The 21246-nt window shown below is 38.4% G+C and overlaps 1 protein-coding gene across 1 annotated transcript in view; it reads right to left on the bottom strand.

Annotated features, from left to right (window-relative positions):
* Positions 1-756: 756 nt before the first annotated feature.
* Positions 757-21246, bottom strand: part of ACOT12 (acyl-CoA thioesterase 12) — a 27100-nt gene continuing 6610 nt past the window's right edge. The window contains exons 4-14 of the mRNA XM_010294664.1: positions 20002-20134; positions 17966-18116; positions 14483-14602; positions 12949-13099; positions 11158-11213; positions 10689-10749; positions 9125-9208; positions 4532-4665; positions 2991-3119; positions 1744-1870; positions 757-891 (exon numbers count right to left, since the gene is read on the bottom strand). Coding sequence (XP_010292966.1) covers positions 757-891; positions 1744-1870; positions 2991-3119; positions 4532-4665; positions 9125-9208; positions 10689-10749; positions 11158-11213; positions 12949-13099; positions 14483-14602; positions 17966-18116; positions 20002-20134 — 1281 coding nt within the window. The remainder of the gene's footprint in view (positions 892-1743; positions 1871-2990; positions 3120-4531; positions 4666-9124; positions 9209-10688; positions 10750-11157; positions 11214-12948; positions 13100-14482; positions 14603-17965; positions 18117-20001; positions 20135-21246) is intronic.

Genomic DNA, 21246 nt, shown 5'->3' with positions numbered 1-21246 from the left:
ATCTGTGAGGGAGTAGATCCAAGAGTCTTTCTGTTCTGAATTTATTCAACATTAACAGAACAGTCTTGCCTGGAGCTTGCCAGCAGGAGGTCATGGCACTTCTGTAAGAGGCCAACAGCCTCCATCGTCACTACAAAGCAGTCTTTCTGGAATGATGTCAGGAGCCATTCCAGAGATACCATAATAAAATCTACCATGGATTTGCAACCTCAGAAGCTAATTTATTGCGTCAGATAAACTACAAGTATTAACAGATAAAGTACAAACATTAGCAAACACTAACTTACACAGGGTGTAATCTGTATATAATGTATGTGCAAAACAACCTGGACAACTAGGTCAGAGATACTTAGTAGCACCACTTCTCTGCAAATTAGATAGGGTGGTATTTACCGGTTTAGAACTGGCTGGATGCCATTGCGTTCAACATAACATTAAAATAGTGAAGTATTCTCATTAGCTACAGTTCTACTGGGCCAGATTCTGTTGCCATTTATATACAACTCAACTCATTAATTCAACCAAGAATGGAGTCTGTTCTTTAATATGTTTAAAATTAAAAATTGAATTTGGAGCCTAAGGCCTAATCTTAATTTGATAGAAAATGCTTTTACTAGATATTCTCAATATTGCCCAATATTGGCTACATGATCCAAAGTAACTAACCTGGAGACAAATGATCAACACATACGCAGGAATTCAAACCAGTACTGCTTGATAATCTTTACAGGTCTCTTCAGAAATCTGTTTTTAAGTTCAGTTCTTCCTGCCTTTCAGCTCCAAGAACTTTATACATTCCAAAGCAGTGTCTTCAATGGATTTTGATGAGCCAGTAAGATTTGCAGCTAAGTACGGCATAACGCCTGATGTCACTTGATTGAAGTAACACACCTGTTTAAAGAAAAATAAATGAAACAAAAGCGCTAAGGATTGCCATAGTTAGACTTTTTGCAGAGCCTAAATGAGTATCAAAGTTTTTATAGATGCGAATAGAAACACATAGGCAGTTCAGAAGGCACTGCCTTCTGAAACTGAAGACAATAGTCAGCAAAAAGAGCATGCCTTTTCTACAGTATTTCAGTGATCTCAGTGTCCTCACTACTGCCAGGTCCTCAAGCAAGGAGATAAACATACACAGCAGTACAGCAAGAAATGTTATGTGTAACCTGTTAAATATATGTGCTTTATGAACAAAGCTGTTGCCTGAAAAAAGAATCACAGCCACTAAGAGTTGCTGAAGGTTTTCAGAAATAGATTTTCTTAAATGAGAAAGTTATAGCCTTTCCATGGAGAAGAACAAAAGATGAACATCGTCATTGGTGAAGAGATGGGATTCATATAGCATCATTTATGACATACGAAAGTTCAAGTTAAGTGTTTAATCCAAACTAATTCCTTGGACTTCCTCTGTAGTCAGTGAAAAGAGATGCTCACCACCAGAGACCAGTTTAATGCACACCTTCTAGAAGTGTATTTTAGGATTGAATGAATGATTCTCTGGAGGTGCCTGGCCATCCCCAGGGCTTAGTTTAGATTTCTGTCCTAACATTCAGATTGGCCAAAGTTAGGCAAGACAGATTCCACTTTGTGGAATAAAAAATGTCTTTGTAACTACACTGAACTCTGGGGAAACTTTTTTTTTCTATGGCTGTTAGTGTTCTAGACTCTCAGCTCAAACAAGATTATATGCACATGTAATGCTACAGGGAAGGAGACACAGCTGAGGTCTGCAGTGCTACTCACTGTAGAAGAGCTGTTGCTGTCACTGTAGATCTGGAATCCAGCACAAAAGATTTCACTTCTGCAGTATTCTGGAGAAGGTGGCATAGACGTGAGGGTAACTGACTTTACAGCTACTATGTAGGGTTCACTGCAGGGCAAGGGGAAGAATCAAACATTTCTTCAAGAAGATGTTAAAAAAGATAGATGTAAAATATTACAGCGTATGCACAGCTATACCAAAGATGTGATTTTCATATGAAGGCAAACAAGCTCCTGTATGTTTAAAGATAGTATGTTAAAAGATTCAGCTTTCTCGAGTCTCATTAAGGCTTTATCACAGACTCTCAAGGAGACTTCTGTGGGAAGCACAGAACAATCACCCACATACACCACCTCCTATTTTTTTTTTTAATTTATCCTGCTCTCCACAGCCCACGTTCACAGAATCAGGATCGAGGAGCAACCCTTACTAAGAGGTTTTACAGTGTGGCCCCAGCAAAGGTAGACATAATTCAGTTCCCAGATGTACGCGGGGAAAAAAGCAAGCACAGTACAGAATACTGCCTTTTGGAAGCAATGTTCTGTTAACATGAAGAATTACTGAATATAAGAAAAGAAATTGAGAATGAAGAATGCTAAGATACACCAAATGGTCCCATTTATGCATGTTTCATTATGCAAGAACAAAAGGAAATCTAATGAAAAAAAAAAATCAATGTATGTTAAACTGATGAAGGGACTTTTTAAACCAAATTCAGCAGCAAAATTTACAGAAAAAATAAATGTGTCACGCTGAGGTTTCAAGAAAGGCCAAACACTTCCTTCAATAAGAAAATCTCCAGAATTATATTAAATGGGATTACATAGTCACTTAAAACAAGCAAGCAGGCAAACTCCCAGTTATGTGCTTCAGCACACGAAGAGGCCCTCTGGGGACACTTTTTTCTCCAAATTCCCTGTTTGGAATTCTGGCCTATTTTCCCCTCATGACAGATTACTCCCAAAGAGTCACTATCAAAGAAGCAATACTGGACTACACTACGAATCTGTGATGATCTGAATTTACTTCATCACACCCTCCCACTGCAAAACAAACCTGGTTGTGCAAACTCAGGCATCAACAAATTATATTTTAGACCAGCTACTAACTGATTTCTTAAAAAATAAACTATCATCTTTGTCACCCAACGACAGGCCCAGATGAAGGTCAACAGTAATCAAAACTGTGGCTCCAAAGCTCACAGTTAAACTTGAAATTGCATACTCACCTTGGCTTACAGGGTTGCCTTTGAGACACAAGAATCACAAAATCTCTGGGTTTATGGCCAGTCATGGGTGGAGATGTAACATAATATATTTTCTCATCCTCATTCACAGCCTGGAGGACCTCACAAGTTCTGCAAATACATTTAACACACACATGCAGACCCTGATGTATGCAATAGCATCTCTTAAGAAAAACAGAACACAAACATATATTCCATCATAACATTAAGCCTGTGTTTTCATCTTCAGGCAGCAAGGAAGAGAGAGGAACACAGAGTAAAAAGCTGAGGTTTTCTGCAATACCTCATCTGACACCACCTCTCCGTTCCACAAAGTTGTTAAAAAGTGCTGCAAGGTGCTGGAGCAATGTCTTAAAAGCACATCTTTTGTGTACTCTCAATTCCTGTTTGAAATCACATTAGCTTGCATGCCACAATATTTGCTGACTGACCAAACATTGTCCATCTGACACACCACAGGAAAGACAGTCAGGAAACATTTGTAAAATTTTATTCAAAGTTGTGTTCTACTCCATTCAGACAAGGACACCTGCGTAGGACATACTCTTTCACTGCCTTGGAAGTACAGATCACTATCTCTTGAGTTTTCACTACAAAAAAAAGTCAGAATTTTTCTTTACACTTTCAGTAATTGATTTATTTATTTCAGCCTCTACTGTCTCAGCAGTGCTAAGCTGGTATCCGTTTTCACCAGTCAATCAGGCTTCACGGTAGTTGTAAGAAATCTGAGTTTGGCTGTAGCCGTGGAAAAATCAACCCAGTATTCCTTCAGATTTCATTTGTTACAAGCCATAAATTCAGCAGAGACTGTAAATTTTCAAATATGCCTAAGCTTCCACTTTCACCCTCTGATAAAAATCTTTCAGGATTGAATGACTAACTGAAAAAGCTTCTTCTTCAAGAGAATATTCAGCTCAGTTGGCTCTAGTCATTATTCTACATCATGTAAGGTAAATAAAAAAAACCTTAAAACACCTTTTACAGCAATTCTGAAACCCATTCCAATTTAGATACACTTTATAAGATATTATCTTTCTTAAATTATGCATTCTGAAGATCCCCATTTCTTGATTTCTCACTTTGACTGTATGATGAAGCTGAGCATCACTGTCCCAAACAATACAAAAATGAAGGAGTCTACAGGTTTGCCTCTCTTTTTACAGAGAGCATGCACAATACATCGACCTCAAGTTATATGCAATCTACTCAAATTAACCCTTTCAACATACATTTGTTTAGGCACAGAATTTTGTTCATTTTAGAAAATGGTAACCTCTGTCCCAGCTCTCTCTTTTGACAGTCCAGGGCAACCATGTTTTTAAATCAGACTTAGGAGAAATTAAATTTTATTTTTAAGGTAAGAAACCCAATCCATACTTCGACTAATGAATCTTTAATGTCAGCTTCTTACAGCAATTGCTTCTTAATTAGGTAGAAAAGTGTCAACATCTCAAGAACATTTGTATCAGAAAAGGTTAGTTGTCAGTGGGTTTGAACAGTCTTAAGGAAAGGTAAGTTCTTACAAGAAATGTTTGTCCCATTGCTGGCGGAATGTAAAGTCAGACAAAAGGGAGAAAGCTAGATGTGATGGTATCTTCACTTGCATTTCAACTTTGAGTGACAGCAAATCACCCTCCTCATGAGTCCATATTTTTATCTGAAAAGTGAATAACATATTAAAACAGAGAACGATTCCTAGAAATATCTTAACACTTCTAAATGTTACATATTTAGGACTTCAGCAGATTTTCTCAGGAGTACATATGAAACTGTATCTGACAGATGAAAGGCAGATGAGTATTCAAGATTAGTTTTACATTAAAATACAGCACAATGTGAAACCAAATACACTGATAGCATAGTGACATCACGGTTTTAATTACATCTGGTTAGCAACAGCTGAATTACCTTGCAAGTGTAAATGAACTGAGCTAGAGGCCAGTATGAACTCTTTCTCACACTGTATATAGAGTCTCTAGATACCTTTCACACTGCAAGCTGCCTTGGAAAAAATTGAGTTATTGCATCATGTAGATGTCACCACTTTCATAAACAATGGTAGATACACTTAGGACTGAAGGTTAAAACATTTTCTCAACCTTGCTATAGAAAGTCTCCTCACAGAGCCTTCAGTTCACTGACTCCAAAAGCTAACAGGGCAGCCTGAGAACCTCATGAAATTCCTTTGGTGAATTTGTCATCAGTGATGAGTGACAGGAGATTAGACTTTTTAAATCTGGGCAGGTACTGGTCCAGAATTCTACTGTTTTTTAACATGGCACTTGAGCCAGCCTGAATTACTGAAATATGGCATAAATATGGGAAAGCAAGGGAAGGTAATAAACAATTTTTAGGAAGGAATAGAAGAAACTTTATTAAGATAGATTTATCTGATGTAGTAGTGATGGTTACTTAAAAGTAAATTCAAGGAAAAAGGAATTTAAGAGTAGGATCCATTGGATGTGGCACTGGTGAGCAGAAGCCAGCTGGAGTGAGGCCATACTAGATGAAACAAGCATCCCCACAGTATGTGTGAGGCAACAGAGACTTTAGCAAAATAAGAAAAACCAAGAAACTGCCCTCCTTGCCACCAGGATTTTGGAACACACAGAATCACAGAATCATTAAGGTTGGAAAAGACCTTTGAGATCATCAAGTCCAACCGTCAACCCAACACCACCATGCCCACTAAACCATGTCCCGAACTGCCACATCTACACATATTTTTAATGTCTCCGGTGACAGTGACTCCACCACCTCCCTGGGCAGCCAGCTCCAGAATTTGAAAATATCCAGCAGTCCTGTGCATTGCAGTTTGGGGGAGCTTACCTAAAGACATCCAAAGGTGACCAGATTTTTACAAAAGCATTTTCCGAGCTTTAAGAGGGATGATTGTGGATGATACATGGACTACCTCCTTGATACACCTCTGCAACCTACGCAGTCCAGTAGCTTGTCTTTAATTAGCAGTTAGTACAGTTCAACTACTCCAGCTCCCTTTGTCCATACAAATCAGTCACACACTGGCCTAAACCCCCTTCCCCTAAAATGAATCAACATTTCTCTTTCCAAAATATCTTTTTTTTTCCTCCTCTATTCTTTACTGTGAAGCAGAGCACCTGGAGTTAACGATATGCTGAAAAATTATTTCAAAACATAGTTTTGACTCTCTTGTCCCACACTTGCAGTACCTTGTTTTGATTACTTTGAGTCTATTTCTAGTCATAGGCCTGAACCCTAACACAGGGAATTCGAAAGGAATAGCCTGCACATAAAATGTACATACAATTCTTGCAAAAGAAGGGCTTGGCGTCTTCCATAAACTTGTACAACAGAAGAAGATGGATAGAAGAGAATGCTTAAAATTAGTGGACTTTATTCCCAAATTTTAAGCTGATATGCTAAATTGCTTCTCAAATACTAGAAAGTTTTAAAAAAATTTAATTTCTAAGTGATCCAAAATTCATAAGCTTCATCATCTCTGATGCTTTGTTTTTTTTCTGGACCAAAAATTAACAATCTTTTGGTTTATGGAACATCTGTGCAAGAACATGGATTTTGTATGTTTCCATATTTTGATGTTTTGGAATAGGTAAAAAAATTCTATATAATCCAGCAAGCATCTCGCTGAAGTGAAGTCTGGGTTGAAAAAAAAGGCCTAAGAACTTTAGAAACCAGCTACAAGATGCATGGATCAATATTCCTCTAAGGTACAGAAAAGAAATCATGTTGTCTTAGGAGTCTTCTAGACTTGAAAATCACAAAATGAAGTAGGAGGTGCAGCTGTTGAAACTGTTCACTCTGCTAAGTGAACGCTGGCAAGACTAGGTTATTACTTTGACGTGGCTCTACGTCAAAGAGCTCACAGTGCCACTTTCTACCTTCAAAACATGTCAATCAACTTGGGGTCATTCTAATTCCAGGGAAAAGCAAAACAAATCCTCTGCATAAGAGAAGCATACGCTGCTTTGCAGAATCTACCTACTAGAATATTTCAGCCCAACATACAGTTCAGTCTAATGTCTTTGACAGTCTCCTTCCCCATAGTATGACTGCCTTCACGCAGAGTACTGTTCAGCACTACTACCTGATTCGTACGATTTGTTCTTTCAGCCTCTCCCTGAGAAACCATTCCATGGACACTGATGAAATCTGTTTGAGTGGAGATGCTGCTATGCATGACTATCAGAGAAGGCTAAGTAGTTGTTCTGCACCGACACTGCTATACCCTAGGGACAAGGATCAAGACCTCGTACATGAATGCAGAGAACATAAGACCTGTATGATATGCGTGGTGGCCTGCGGTGCTTAAGGAAAGATTATGCAGAAATGTCCAGAACAATGGGAATGGATGACTACTCTCCATCCATTGACAGCATCAAGTGTGATTTACATCCTACATCCTGCCTGAACCATTTTTTGCTAGATTTCAGATACCCACTTCAATTAGATGAAAGAACAGCTAGAACAAGCTACTCAAGATTTTCCACCAGATAAGGCCTAAGTGGCTTAGAGGCAGATCTTAACTATCAAGACTCCCCCAAAAGGGGAGAAAATTCCAGATTCCAGTAATACTGGAAGGTACCTCGTGGCTTCCTGAGAGAGAGAGGTAACATCATGCTGTTTAAAATGTCATCCAGAATGTGCATGGGTTTTGTTTTTTTTTGTATGAAGTAATTATTTCACAACATTTGGTGCTGGTTCTATTACAGGTTTCAAGCATTTAGGGTTACGAAAGAAACTGAGATCATGGCAGTCCCAGTGGCCACAGAAAGGAAGTTTCACATGGATAATAATACAGTCTTAGCAGAGGCTTCAAAATAATGCTCAATGTTTCAGTCTTGATTGTTCAAGGTTGGTTTTTCCTGCATGAGTGCTGTCCATCATTTAATTAATTGGCACAAGTGTTTTCTGAAATTTATTAACCACTGGAACAAATGACACATAGAACTGGCAGATTTGTCATAACTGGAATTCCTTATGATTTATATATGCTCTCACTGAAGTAGCTTATTGACCTGATGCAAGAATCAGAAAGTGAAGTTTCATAGCCTGTGACATGCAAGAGGTCAGACTAAAAGATTGTAACAGTCTTTTCTTGTCCCAAAACATCTCCAATCTACATGATCTTAAAGTAATCTGCTAGTCACTAACCATATATCAGAAATGAAACCTTAACAGGTATTTGTTGATAGTTTGGAAAACAGGCACTGCAACTAGGTTAAAACAGAGTTTTCCCAGCTAAACTGTCTTGCAACTGGGTTTCTTAGCACATCTGCCTATCTTAAAACTGGCTTACAGGAGACTCCTAACTAATTTTGCACTTACAACACTGACTGATGAACAGAGAGGTGCTTTGATTTCAGGCTTTTGTAATTTAATAGCAAAGTGGCAGAAAGAAGATATCCAAAAGGAAAAACATGCATAAAAAGAGAGTCAAGTGGTCTTCTGAGAAGACAGTGACTGAAAAATGTGGTATATAAATTGCTGCCACCTGTTGACTGGCAGTGTCCTCTTGGAACTATCACAAGATAATGCCTGCTACTTAGAAACATCTGCCATGCTGCAAAGCTGGTAAAGGCAGTATACTACAGACTGCCGCACACATTTTGCTTATCACAGTGACATGAGAAGCCCAACAGATTGTCAACAGCACTGCCTAAACAAAGATGTCCAAGTTTGGTGTTTAGATGGAACCAAACAATTTGGCAAAACCACAGAAGCACGTCAGTTGTGGCAAAGAAAACACCTCACAGAAAAGAGATATGGGTTTGTGTTTTTACACTCTCCTGTGTGCTGCTCAGCAAGCCCAACTGATCAGTTGCGGGCAAGCCTGCCCTATGGGATCCCAAGTCCTATATTCACCAGTCGTTCAGACCATCTTAGAACTCCTCTGTGGCACTTCCAGGCTGCACAGCACTCTGGACAGAGGTTGCTTTGCAACTTTTCAGGGATACTCTGGGAGTTTTGGTTTTCAACCCTGGCCACAGTATAAACAAACACTGCCAACCCAGTGTATTTATTTACAAATGCAGAATATTGCTTTTCTCTGCCCACCTCTTATGGTGAAACATAACTAAAATGACTATGTAGCTATTCCACAATTACGCACTTACATCATCCAGCGTACTGGTTATTTCCCATCCCGGTTTTGCTGCTAGGTGTGTCAGTGCAGCTATATTGCTGTAACTCACATAAGCCTGAAACATTAAGATAGATTTCTGAAAATGAAGGGATAAAGGTGCATTTCACAAAACATTCCAGAAATTAGATGTTTTCTTCTTATCATTACCCTCAATTGCGAACAACTGTGTTTTTTCCCATAAGTGTTTTCCTTGCAGAAAACACAGTCCAGTAGTTTCTGAATTAAATACTTACGATAGCTAAATTATGTGCTCACATGGCTGTTGGCAAAACAACCCTAATTAAACTACAACAAAATAATACTTTGGGCTTCTCCAAGTATAAAGCAGTGCAGAAAAATTGTGACCACCGGAGAGATAATACAGGTAACCTCTCAGACCACTAAATTAATGGTTTGGTCCATCTTCCTCCTAAGTAATTAAAATCTACCAGAAAATTAACCTCTTCATTGCTATCAAGCTGTAGTCTATCTTGGCAATTGCTTTACACAGCAGGCTCAGAGCAGAGAAAGTGCAAATATATCCATTATTTATGCGCGACTACAGTGGTTGGAGTTCTCATTTAACCACTGTATGAAAAGAATACAGCTTTAGAGTCTTTCATGATGGGTTTTAATTTAATATTAAATAAATCTTAAGTAATTTTTATCATTGTGTGCATATTTATATTATTGTTTTGCAGAAAAGAAATGCTGCTTCAAACCATGGAGATGCCACTGTTAACAGTAAACCACTTCCTAAATTGTAATTCTCAATTATTTATTTTTTCATGTAATGGAAAAAGACCCAGTAAAATTTCCGTAAGCCATGGAGATCTTAAATACAATGAAAATTTAACCACAAAAATATGACACTGAAACAACATTTAGGGTGTCTATAACTCCACCTAAACTCAGGTTCATCACTATTCATTTCATTTCATGACACAGGAAAGTTCTATGGCCTAGCACGTCCAAGCCAGAAACATGTACCCCTTGATGCAGAGTACCTAGGAATGAACATAGGTTTTCACCTTTCTCCCACAGAAACAAAGTTTAAATTATTCCACTGTTTATCTGTCTGTTGGTATTGCCATGTCTCTCCCTCCACTTTTAACACTTACTACATGGTCTCCTCACAGCAATTTTTGAGAAAGTCAGTGGCTGGATAAAGGGAATAAAAAAGCAACGAACTAATTCCTCTACAGGAGAATTCAGCTTTTTAAAAGCTGGAGACACTGGGGTATATATCTGCAGGAGACCTTACAGCTCAGCTGCTTAAGGGACCACTTGTTAAAAGAGTCTATCTTAAAGACATTTTTGTGTTTTATATTAAGCTTATGGTTGTAATCAATAGTGAAGCATCTACTCTCTTTTTTCAGACGAAGAAAACATTCATCTTATTACCTATTTATCCATTCTTCAATGACTATCATAATGCTTAAGTACAGAAGATCCACTTTGGAAGCTGATATGGCCTGTACAACTGTTTTACACACCCGAAAAGTGTACAAATACACCATTTTATCCAAGCAGACAGTACACTATCTACAGATTACCTGGTTGCTTCTCTCCCAGGGATCCGAAGGTTTGTCTTCTTTAGCATACAGCATGCATTTTCTAAAACAAAATTCAAAAGAAGAATAATAGCATGAATTGGTTCTTTACACTTTCTTCTATATATTCTGGAAACAATCACTGCTATAGGCTTAAAGTGTCTTCTAAATACTTTACAGGTATTTTATCAACTTTTGGTTGCAAGACAAGCTTGCAATAACTCCTTTTTCTTTCCAAGAAAGACGGGGAAACAAAATAACCTATAAAAATAACATATAGAGCAAAGTATTTTTGAGACAAGTAGCCTCTAGTAATTTCAATGCAGTTCTGGCAAAATTATTTGGATAGTTAAGCTACAGAACAGTTATGTTTGAGGTGACTTTGACTACTTAACAAATGATCACTTTTTTTAGAGGGTACATTAAAAAATTAAGTTTTTAAAATCAAGCTCTCCTTGTAACCCAACTATACCTGGCTAGTCGAATTCTCCTTCGGGCAATAGCTCCATGGTACCGCCTCATACCATCCTTTATAAAAAGTAAACCAGACAGTAACACAGCTGATTATTTTAGGACACAGTCTAAAAAAAGACAACTAAAAATTGTTTCTTATAGATGGACAAATGTCAGAAATGTATTACAAATAAAGAAAGAATTGCATTCTCTACAATGGCCTTTCCCCAGATTAACCTGAGTCACTGGTTTACTTTTGACTTGACAATATTCCCTTAAAATTGAAAAAAAAACCAAACAACCCCAATTAAAAAGTTGTATTGCGGTAGCATACTCCTAGCACTTTTTGGTCCTAAATGAATGGCAGCTGGGCAGTGCACCACACACATTCTACTCTTTCTAAATGTGCCATCCACCCCATAAACTAGTAATGCAATTCATCATCTTCCGATGTTCAAAGCACGAAGGAAGCATGGAAGAATTCCTATTTTGGTGCACATGAATCTGAGACACAGAGCAACCACTGTGCAAACAGATGTGATCTTCCCTTCAAGGTGGCAGGTCCTTCCCTTCTCTCATTATTGTTTTGCCAGGGCGGATGTTTTTTGAAGCACGGAAATGACCCAAGAACATACACCACACCAAACTGCATTAAAGGCCAATTGTTTTCTTGAACGACATGCCACTTTGGAAAAGCGTCTCTTCCTCAGCCTTTAAAAGCTGACAGGTAGCTTCTGGACTAAGAAGAATATCCAGATTAGAGCATCTCAGCCTTCTTTAAAGGACTACATAATATTTTTTGAGGACACCTCTTGCCTCTTTTGTACAGACTATCACTTTCAGTCAAATGACCACTGAAAATTTGAATTACCTTGAGCACATACCAATTTTCACCGATCTGTTTGTTTTACTCTGAAGGAATGGGTGTGTGTGTTCTTATCTTGAAACTTAGCTTGTGGATGCCCCTCTAGGCAGGTCTTCAAGGGAAGCGCTGTTTTTCTGACAGAAGCTAAACTGCTATGGCTTTTTTTTTTTTTTTGAGGAAGACTCAGTTTTTCCTCTTGGACCAGCCTGTAATGGGCAGTAGTGAACCTTACTGCCTCAGCTACTACACAGGGCACCTTGATTTATTTGTCCAGTTGCCATCCTATAAAATATAAGTTCACTGATGTTAAATAATTGTTTCATTTCTGTCTATGCTGGCTCTCTAAAAATCTTGTAACCAGAGCAGTAAGGTTAATGACAGGTGACATCACAGCAAATAATTAAACAACGGTATTCAAACTGCTCCCAGTACTTTATGAACTACTTTCAGGGAAACACATGCTGAGATCTCCATGTCAAAGGAACTGGAAAGCCCACCCATGTAAAGGGATTTGATTCCTACAGACTTCTTTATTAACTCTATTTCTCATCTTCTCTAAGGGTTTATAAAAAGAACTTTGTTCACTGAACCCCGAGAAATTTCATCTACAGTCAGTGGAGATTGCACAAGACAGATACAAAAATCTGCAAAAAGCAGATTCTTCTTCCCTGTCCATCAAGTCACTGCAGAATTTCTATTAATGACTGACCGCCATAACACCTGTCAGTTTTGGATGACTGAAGTGAACAATGGCAAATCTCTCATGCAAAGGCAAACATTCAGTTAGAAGTTTTCTCTTCTGCAAGAAGATGCATTTCAGTGCCCTGTTTAGTCACTGCTTTCCCAGCAAGGTTGTAGTGGCTGGCTGTGTGACATGCAGTGTGCTGGTTTGGACCACATAATCTCATGTATGCATTCATTCTACTCCTGAGGATCAGATCTGACCTTTGTAGCAGGTTTGATTCTGGGGAAGGTGAGCAGCTCTCCTTTGTCATTTACAGTGTTAAAAATGAGAAACGCGCTGTTAATATGCCGTGCTTGGTCCTTGATCCATTCTTCACAGTTATAAGCCTCAACACGGACACCAACCTCCACACTGAAATAAAAATTTAAATTAATTATTGAACTAGTACAAGTGATGCAGAAACACCCCTGAGACATACTAAAAAGGGCTGCTGTATACCCTCCCGTGTGCAGGAAGCCTGACTCAAATACCTTCTGCATCATACAAAATAAATTACTCAGTCCGGACAGACACATTTCAGAAAAAAAATAAAAGGTGGCACTAGCTAAATAGCATTAATAAAAAGAGTGAAAATTGAGCTAAGTAGACAAATATGAACACCAGTAAGCATACTATGAGAACAGACAGCAAAAGTGAACAGGAAGATACTGATTCGACATTCAGCAGAAGCATAGTATGAAGGTACTTCATGCCCCGCTAGCATTCTGCAGGGACCAAATACACCTACAAAGAAAACAGCCACAGAACAGCAACGCCAAGATAACATTTGTCCCATGTACAGAATTTAGAGGAGGAATTAATGTAGCTTCTGCCGCCTTGTGGTTTGTCTTGCTACACATCTTGCAACTTCTGAACATATCCTCCTGCTGGAACAGGCTTCCATGTAAGTTGTGTCACAGCACTGGCATTACCAGAGGCTCTGTTAGCCCAAAGCACCATTCCTGTAGATGGGGAAATAGCCTAGAGAGATGCTATCCCTTTGCCAAAGGTCAACAGAGAGTCATTCTCTGTGAGGCAAACACAACAGTAGCCCTAAAAATGCAGGGGAGATAGCGCATGCATAGGAAAGAGAGAGTACTCATTAGCAGCCAGGATCTGTGCAAGATTGGTCAACAGCCACACCACTGAATTCCAGGAGCAGACATTCAGTGTGCCAAAATCTATGTTTCAAGCTTACAGGGACCATATACTCAACTAAACACAAAATTTCAGCATGGGCTGTAGCCATTTATTCCAAACTGCAACTGGCAAAGCCTCACCTTTGTACACCCAAACCAACATTGGGAAGAAAAAAACAAAAACAGCGCATGGATTTTGCCGGTAACCAGCAATAAACATAACTCAGATCTGCCAACAGATGCCAAGACAAGAAGATCCTGGCAGCAAACTGGAGTCTTCTGAATAATCAAAGCTGTGGGACCAACTCACCCCTTGACAATCCCTGAATTTCAGAGTGATATTTATGGTCTGAGTTTGCAGGATTGGGATTTGGTTACAAAATGATCTTTAAATTGAGAGTGAAAGTCATAGAATAAATTTTTTTAAACTTTCACTGAGAAAAGTAAAAAAGAAGCACATATACACAGATAGTTATAGATATAGATATATCCCTCAAAGCTCAGATGAAAAATAGTTCATTCCATAATGCAAATCCTACTGATGGCTGAAACCTGAAATAGGCGGTTAGGCTGGTGCTGGAGAAGTCAAAGAAGACAAGCAGATGAGGAGCTTTACCTGTTCTGAAATGTATTGTTCACAATTGCATTGAAGACAAGGCGGTCACCCACAACAGATGGTCCCCAAAACTTGAACATATTGACTGATTTCAAGATGGGATATGAATGACAAAGGCGGCTAAAAAAGAAAGCAAGAGAGAGAGAGAGCGCAAAACACACAGTCATGTTAAAGAACCTCCTTTGTTAGGTTTGGAGCTGGTAGCGACAAGGTTTGCACAACCTAGAAGATCACTGTAATACACTGATTTATTCCATAACCCACTGAAATACAGTTAACAAGTTCAGCTCCAAGAGCATATAATTTGAGCTTCAAACATAGTAATACCACTTATGTCATGCTGTTTCATTTTCAACACACTTTACAAACACACCGCCTAATTAATTCTCACTGCTTGATATTACCTTCTTTTGGAGCCAGACCATGAATCCCTTACCTACAGAGTAACCACTTACTTCACAGAGTTTCATTAATTTCTATATGACTGCATGCGGAGTAGGATATTGCTCAGTACGTAAAAATGCCATATCATAAAGCCTTTGAACAATTAAAAGAAACCTGAGCAAAAAGGCTGAAAACCAGAAACAGTGTTCAAGCAAAGCAAAATCAGTCTATCCTTTTTAATATCTGTACTTTTTTACTTGTTTGTGAGATGTGTTCTGCTACTTTATGAAATAAGAATAAAATACTAATCATATAACTGACAAATGCAGAGTTTGTTTTTTTTGTTCTTTTTAAAATTTGTTCTGGTTTACTAAATTATGTGCAGTTCACTAGAGGTGCTGAGCTGGGAAACTCATCTTTGCACATACGAAATGACAGAAAGATGTTGAACTGATCACTCATTAATTCAAAAACACAGAACCATTGGCTAAAGCTCAAAAGGGGGCAAACCAGTGTACTACAAACACACAAATCTTAGTAACTCTGCTCCCTTCGTCCTTCCAATTGCATACTGCATCCGCTCACCTGTCTCTTCTGATCCTATACTGTGTTCTATTACATGTAGTCAGGTTCAGCTGGATTGTCCTACTGGATCTCTTTGAACTGCCTGTGAAATGTGGCTGTAGCCACTCTAGTAAAACTTTGCTGGTCTAGTATGGAAGATTGCCTGTGCCAGGTGAGTACCCTTTTCATGTGCATACCAGCAAAGCTACTCTTGGACCGGTACAGTGGACAAAGAGATACACACCTCATCATATCCAATTACACTGCTAAAGGAAATGTTTTGTAATACTGTGTCATCTACATTAGGGAATTCCAACAACTCATTGCTCATCTGTCCTTCACAGACGTTCCAGAAAAAAAAATCTGCAGTACAGATAGAGCTTAAGGGTTTGTGGAACTGGGATCTGGTTTGAAAGCTCTCTGGAGTGGGCATAAATTAGCCTTCTTCAGCAGTTCTAAGTGTAGTCAAAGCCCCACTCTTTACTGGGATCTCTGTGCATCATATGAATAGGGAACAATATACAATAATGCCATTTGTTTTTATACTTTGAAAAAAACATGCTGTCCTCATGCACACGTGCAAAACTCATCAGTAAGAATCCCATGTGCACATCTGAGAATAGATTTTTTTGTTGTGCAGTTTTTAAACTTGAAAATACAGCTTTGTAGCATTCCTCGCTTTTAACTCAACTGCACTCTGCAAACTAATGTACCAGTATTGTTAAATGCACACAATTATCTGTAGCTAATTAATTGACTGGTACATCTTTTTAATAGACTAATACATTCAAATGACTTTGTAATTTCATTACGAATAATTTGCTTTTCTGATTTAGAATGGTGATCTTATTTGCAACGTTCCCTATAGAGATGCAATCACTACTATTGAAAATAAGAAAAAACCAGAAATTTGGCTAAATATTCCATTTTTCCTGGAAAACTATGCCCTGAATGCTTTTACTGCAAGTATAAGAAATAAGAAAGTGCAGATCCAGTTCAAACTACTATTACTAATATTCAAATGGCTTTATTGCTATCTGCAAGATTTTCATTTACTGTCCAGCAAAAAAAGTAGGGGTGGTGGAGAGACAGGAGAAGGAGCGTGAGTAACCTTTAAAATGCCCTTAGAAATTTATTTGTCAAGGGTTAGCCCTCCTCTTCTGTTCCTCTATCAGTTTGTGGCCATAGCAACTCTTAGCTGGCAGCTTCAAAGATCAGGTCTAACTGCGAGTGGCCTCACAAAAGGTCTGTAGTGAGACTAGCTGTTTCTCAAGCACAAACTACAAAATCTCTGTTTTCAACAAGCTTCTGTCACCAGCTATTATTCCTGAAATTTTCAACATGACAAATCACGTTTGACTTTCACTGGTTCAAAGAAAATTTGTTCAGTACTTAGTTTGCTGACATTTTCCTCTCTGTTTAAACGTAAATGTGACTCTCAGTAGGTAAAATTTATCAAATGGAAACAGCTAAATATTTTGGGTCATATTATGGCAAAAATCTGAAACAATCCCTTTGAAGCCAATGAAATGACACACTGGGGTAAGGTCAGTGCATTCTAATGTTACTAAAACAAGCTGTTTATCCAGCCACTACAGAAAATGTGTTATCAGTACAACTACTGGCTACAAATCAAAAATAGATGAATAATGAATGGGGAAGTCATTTAATTATTAAAGTTAAAAAACAAAAACTTATCTAACATCCCTGCAGTGAATTAGGTCACTTAGTATGCAAGCAGAATTCAAACTGAAACTCAAGTGTTGCTTTACAAAGAAGCTTTGTGCAGCGTCCAAGAACCAGGAGGGAGAAAAACAATGGTTTGATTTCAGGGTAGAGAAATTGAATTATTCTATGTCTAGGCCATACTGACAAGCAATACTAGGCAGTGTCACAAAAATAGTTAGCACTTATTACCTGAAGATGTCAGAGCCCTTTAAACTGCTAAAAATATTATAACCCATAGGACGTGGGACTCATACAGACTGCAAGATTAAGTAACTTGCTGACGGTTATGCATCCATTCTGTGTGCACGCCAACAAAACAGAACCTGTTTCTTTTAATTCTTCTTCTCTGACTTACTCTTTCTTCTGGCATAAAGACCTGCAGACTAACATTTAGAAGGCTGTTCATTTTTGGATATCAAGTGATAGAGGATCAGTATCGGTTTTACCCTGACTTAACAACTAACTCTGCTTTTAAAACACTGCACCAACCACAAAGAGGCCAAGTTTCTGTTCCTATGTCTGATGCTGACTTTCTGCAGAGATTCTCAGGAGGATAACATAGCCTCTTTTGCCTTAGGGTCTGCATGTGTAATAGAAGAATAATAATATTTGACTCCCACAGTGGTGTGGCATGCTGTGGGAACTGTACCACATAAATAGTTCAAAAGCCTCCTGCAATCTGAGGAGGAAGAAAAATCACAAAGTTTTCAGTCGGTATTTTTCATTTTAAAAATCCCTGTGAAACACTTACTATTAACACGACATCAATTTAGAACCATATGTAAAGACTATGATGTGGAAAAATACCTTGCTGAAATACTTGCCACTGTCTCCATCCAAGCCATGATCTGGCCACCAAAAGTGTTTCCATGATGGTTTGCATGAGGAGGCTGGACAAGCTCAATACTCTGTACATGAGTAAGGTCAGTTGAAACCGCATCTTCCTCTTCAAAAGTATCTGAAATACGGCAGCAATGTATTAATGAATTATTTCAGCTAGTATATCTGATAGCCAAGAATACTCCCAGTTACTGAAATGTGCAATTTGCTTCATACACAATGAGAAGAAGAAAAAAATAAAAACCCAGAGACCTCTGTTCTTTTCAAGGGATGCAAGAGGCTGAAGATTTGCTCTGTTCTTCCAAGAGACATCAGAGGTGGGGTGCACCCCGCAGTCTATCACAGCACAGTGATCCTTCCCAGCCCTCACTATATCCTTTAAAGAAGCTGTGTCAGAAGCAGTTACTGTGAAACTTGGCTAGCTGTGAATGCAGGCAGCCAACAGCCTCAGCATGTGTTTGTGATTATGCTATGCATGACCTCTAACGGACGTTGTCAGAGCAGTTTGTCACTTATTCGAATGCCTTTCATAGACTTTGACCACCATGTATAATGGGCACCTGTGCAAATGTGTCTGAGGTTAGAGTATGACATGATTATTTCATAACCTGTTACAAATCTTGTGATTACCAGAGACAATATAAAACACACGAAAGAGAGAAATATCGATTTGGATCAGTAACCACCTTCCATCATATAAGCACTTCCAATTCTACTTTCAAATGTTTAGCCATACATTCTTCTTCGTTTTTTCAGCTATATTTTGCAAGAACCAATTTAGGCATGAGATGATGTCAGTCATTGTAAAAGTGCATATCTGTGATAGAAGTTACTTGACCAGAATTGTACGTCGGACTTTTGCCCTAATTAACTGACTTTATGAGTGTGTGTGTGTGTGTGTGTATATATATATATCTATCTGTGTGGACACATTTGCCTAACCTGCATTTTGGACCTACGTAAGTTGTTGCATGAGATCCACTCAGAAGACAAACTTCACTTTCTGGATATGATTTATACCTATTTTGCTACCTGAAAGTCTTTACACACAATATTTTCTTCTCTCTTTCCCCTATTTTGCTTGTTCTGTCTCCTTAAGGAGGTGAATTAGTGCTAACAATGATAAGATCCCTGTGGAAGTTTCAAAATCATCAACCTCTGATTTGTCTTTCATGGTATTAAGCTGTGTCCTATGAGACAGTTACCATGAAGACAAATAACTTGTTTGCTTGCAGTAAACAAGTCTCTTCAGTTCTATACAGTCTTACTAAATTGTTAAGACTAGAATTTATATTTACAACAGGTTTCATCTTTCCTCAGTAAAACCACATAATGTCTGTTAACAGTTTATACACAGTTACGGTTCAGATTTTCCAAATGCCAGCATATTTCTTAACTGTTGGGGATAATTTCTTTTGCAGAGGAACACAGCACCTTTTGAGCACAACTTTAAGAACAGAGATTACTATCAGAAAAAAAGATAGTAATTCCATCAATTTTTCTGATTTGGTCATGAGGAGTTTTTTTTTCACCTGTTTTGACCTTCATGAAATGAAGTTTCTGCTGCTTGTTGGGAATGGTCTCACAGCATAAACATAGTTCTTAGTGCTTTCTTGCAAAGACACAGCCATAAGCCTAAGTGAATTTTATCCTTCTACCTGCATTGCAACTAGTGTCACAGGACTTTATTACTGTATTGCAAAGTTCTGCGTGAGCTCTTAAACCTTATACACATAACCTACATGAAGATCTGCATTTCACATCTATTTAATGCATGCTTGGCCTTCAATCCTGAGTTTTTAAATCTGGAATTTCTGAAAGGCAAAGAAATACCGCTCTATTAGAATAACTGTCTTACAGACCCTCACAAATCTGGCACACACTTTTCTACATGATACCACAACCTCAAGGAGCTTCACTCAGATGTTTTGTCTGCTTTTTTCCTCCCTTCCAGATGCTTGTAAGTCATTTGCTCCATCTTCTATGCCAACCACAGTAATCACCTTCCTTATTACTCTCTTCCATTAGATTCTGAAAGACATGTTCATAGCCCAGTCGGATTCTTCTTCTCTCAATAGCCAGGCTGTGCTCCAGGTGGTCTTCTGTAGACAGAAGCTTCACAGGTTCTAACTGAATCTATGCAAAAGAGAAACAAAAAGTTCTGAATGCCATAATCATAACAAAGTGCACTTGGAACTTAAAATGGCATCAGCATTTTCTACAACCTTTTGCTATCAACTGTCCAGGATGACAAGCTCTATTAATACAAACAAGTGCAGAGTTAAAGTACAAGAGATTCTATATTATGCTTTCAGAATAATTTGTTAAAACTCAATGACAAAGTGCTTTTAGCTTCTAAATACAAACATTCATGACAGCACAGACAGTTTAAGACAACTCTCATTTAAAAAAGAAAAAAAGAAAAAAGAAGACAAAGAAAAAACAGTATCTTAATATGAAAGTTTGAGTATTGAATATTTCTATCAGAAAAATAATCCAGTCTCATTGAGCAGTGGTGTAGTCTATAGGAAAGTGTACCCCAAAGCTCACTCCCACTCACTAAAAAAATAGCCTGCTCCCTCTTTCACAATTCAGTCCATACTCACATAGCCTATTTCATCTATCTGAGGACCTATTTTCAAAGCAGCACTGGTTTTCTGAGGCAGAGGAGAAACACATGCACTTGGTGCAGCTTTAAACTCCACCCATTTATGCCCAAAATGTTACTTGTGCCCAGACACACACCCTTCTCTTGCCAAGATCAGACCTTAAGTGCAAATTCCCATGTATGTTAGTTCAATGACAAATTGAATACAAACCTGTACTGGCTTAAGAAAATTACTACATTTAGATACACATTGCAGAGGTGCTACTGAACAGTCACTTGTGTGATTTGTCTCCAAGGTCTGGCCTCAGAAACCTTAAAACAACAGACACGCACTGCAACACTGACAAATTCAACATTTTGTGTCCTGCAGTGGTGCTGCTAATGTTTCTTGGTCTTTGAGTCTTCATTCAAACCCCCTTGCAGTTTCCTTGCCTCCTTTCTGGCCTTCCTTAAGAGCTTCCCAGCTTTTTCCAGGTGGCTCAGCTAAAAGATTAAGATGGTGAGTGCTTACTGTTGCTCTCTGCACAATTTCAGCAAGAGTTGTCCACAGAAAAGTGGATTTGAAAAGATGTTCTTTAATTTCTCCAAGACTTTAATTTCTGATGGAATTTGAACTGAAGTCTCAGCCTCCTTCTGGGGC

Source organism: Phaethon lepturus, unplaced genomic scaffold, assembly GCF_000687285.1.
Source record: "Phaethon lepturus isolate BGI_N335 unplaced genomic scaffold, ASM68728v1 scaffold49539, whole genome shotgun sequence".
In the NCBI taxonomy this organism is placed as follows: Eukaryota; Metazoa; Chordata; class Aves; order Phaethontiformes; family Phaethontidae; genus Phaethon; species Phaethon lepturus.
The sequence above is the reverse complement of the archived record's forward strand: the minus strand, read 5'-3'. Positions and strand labels throughout refer to the sequence as shown.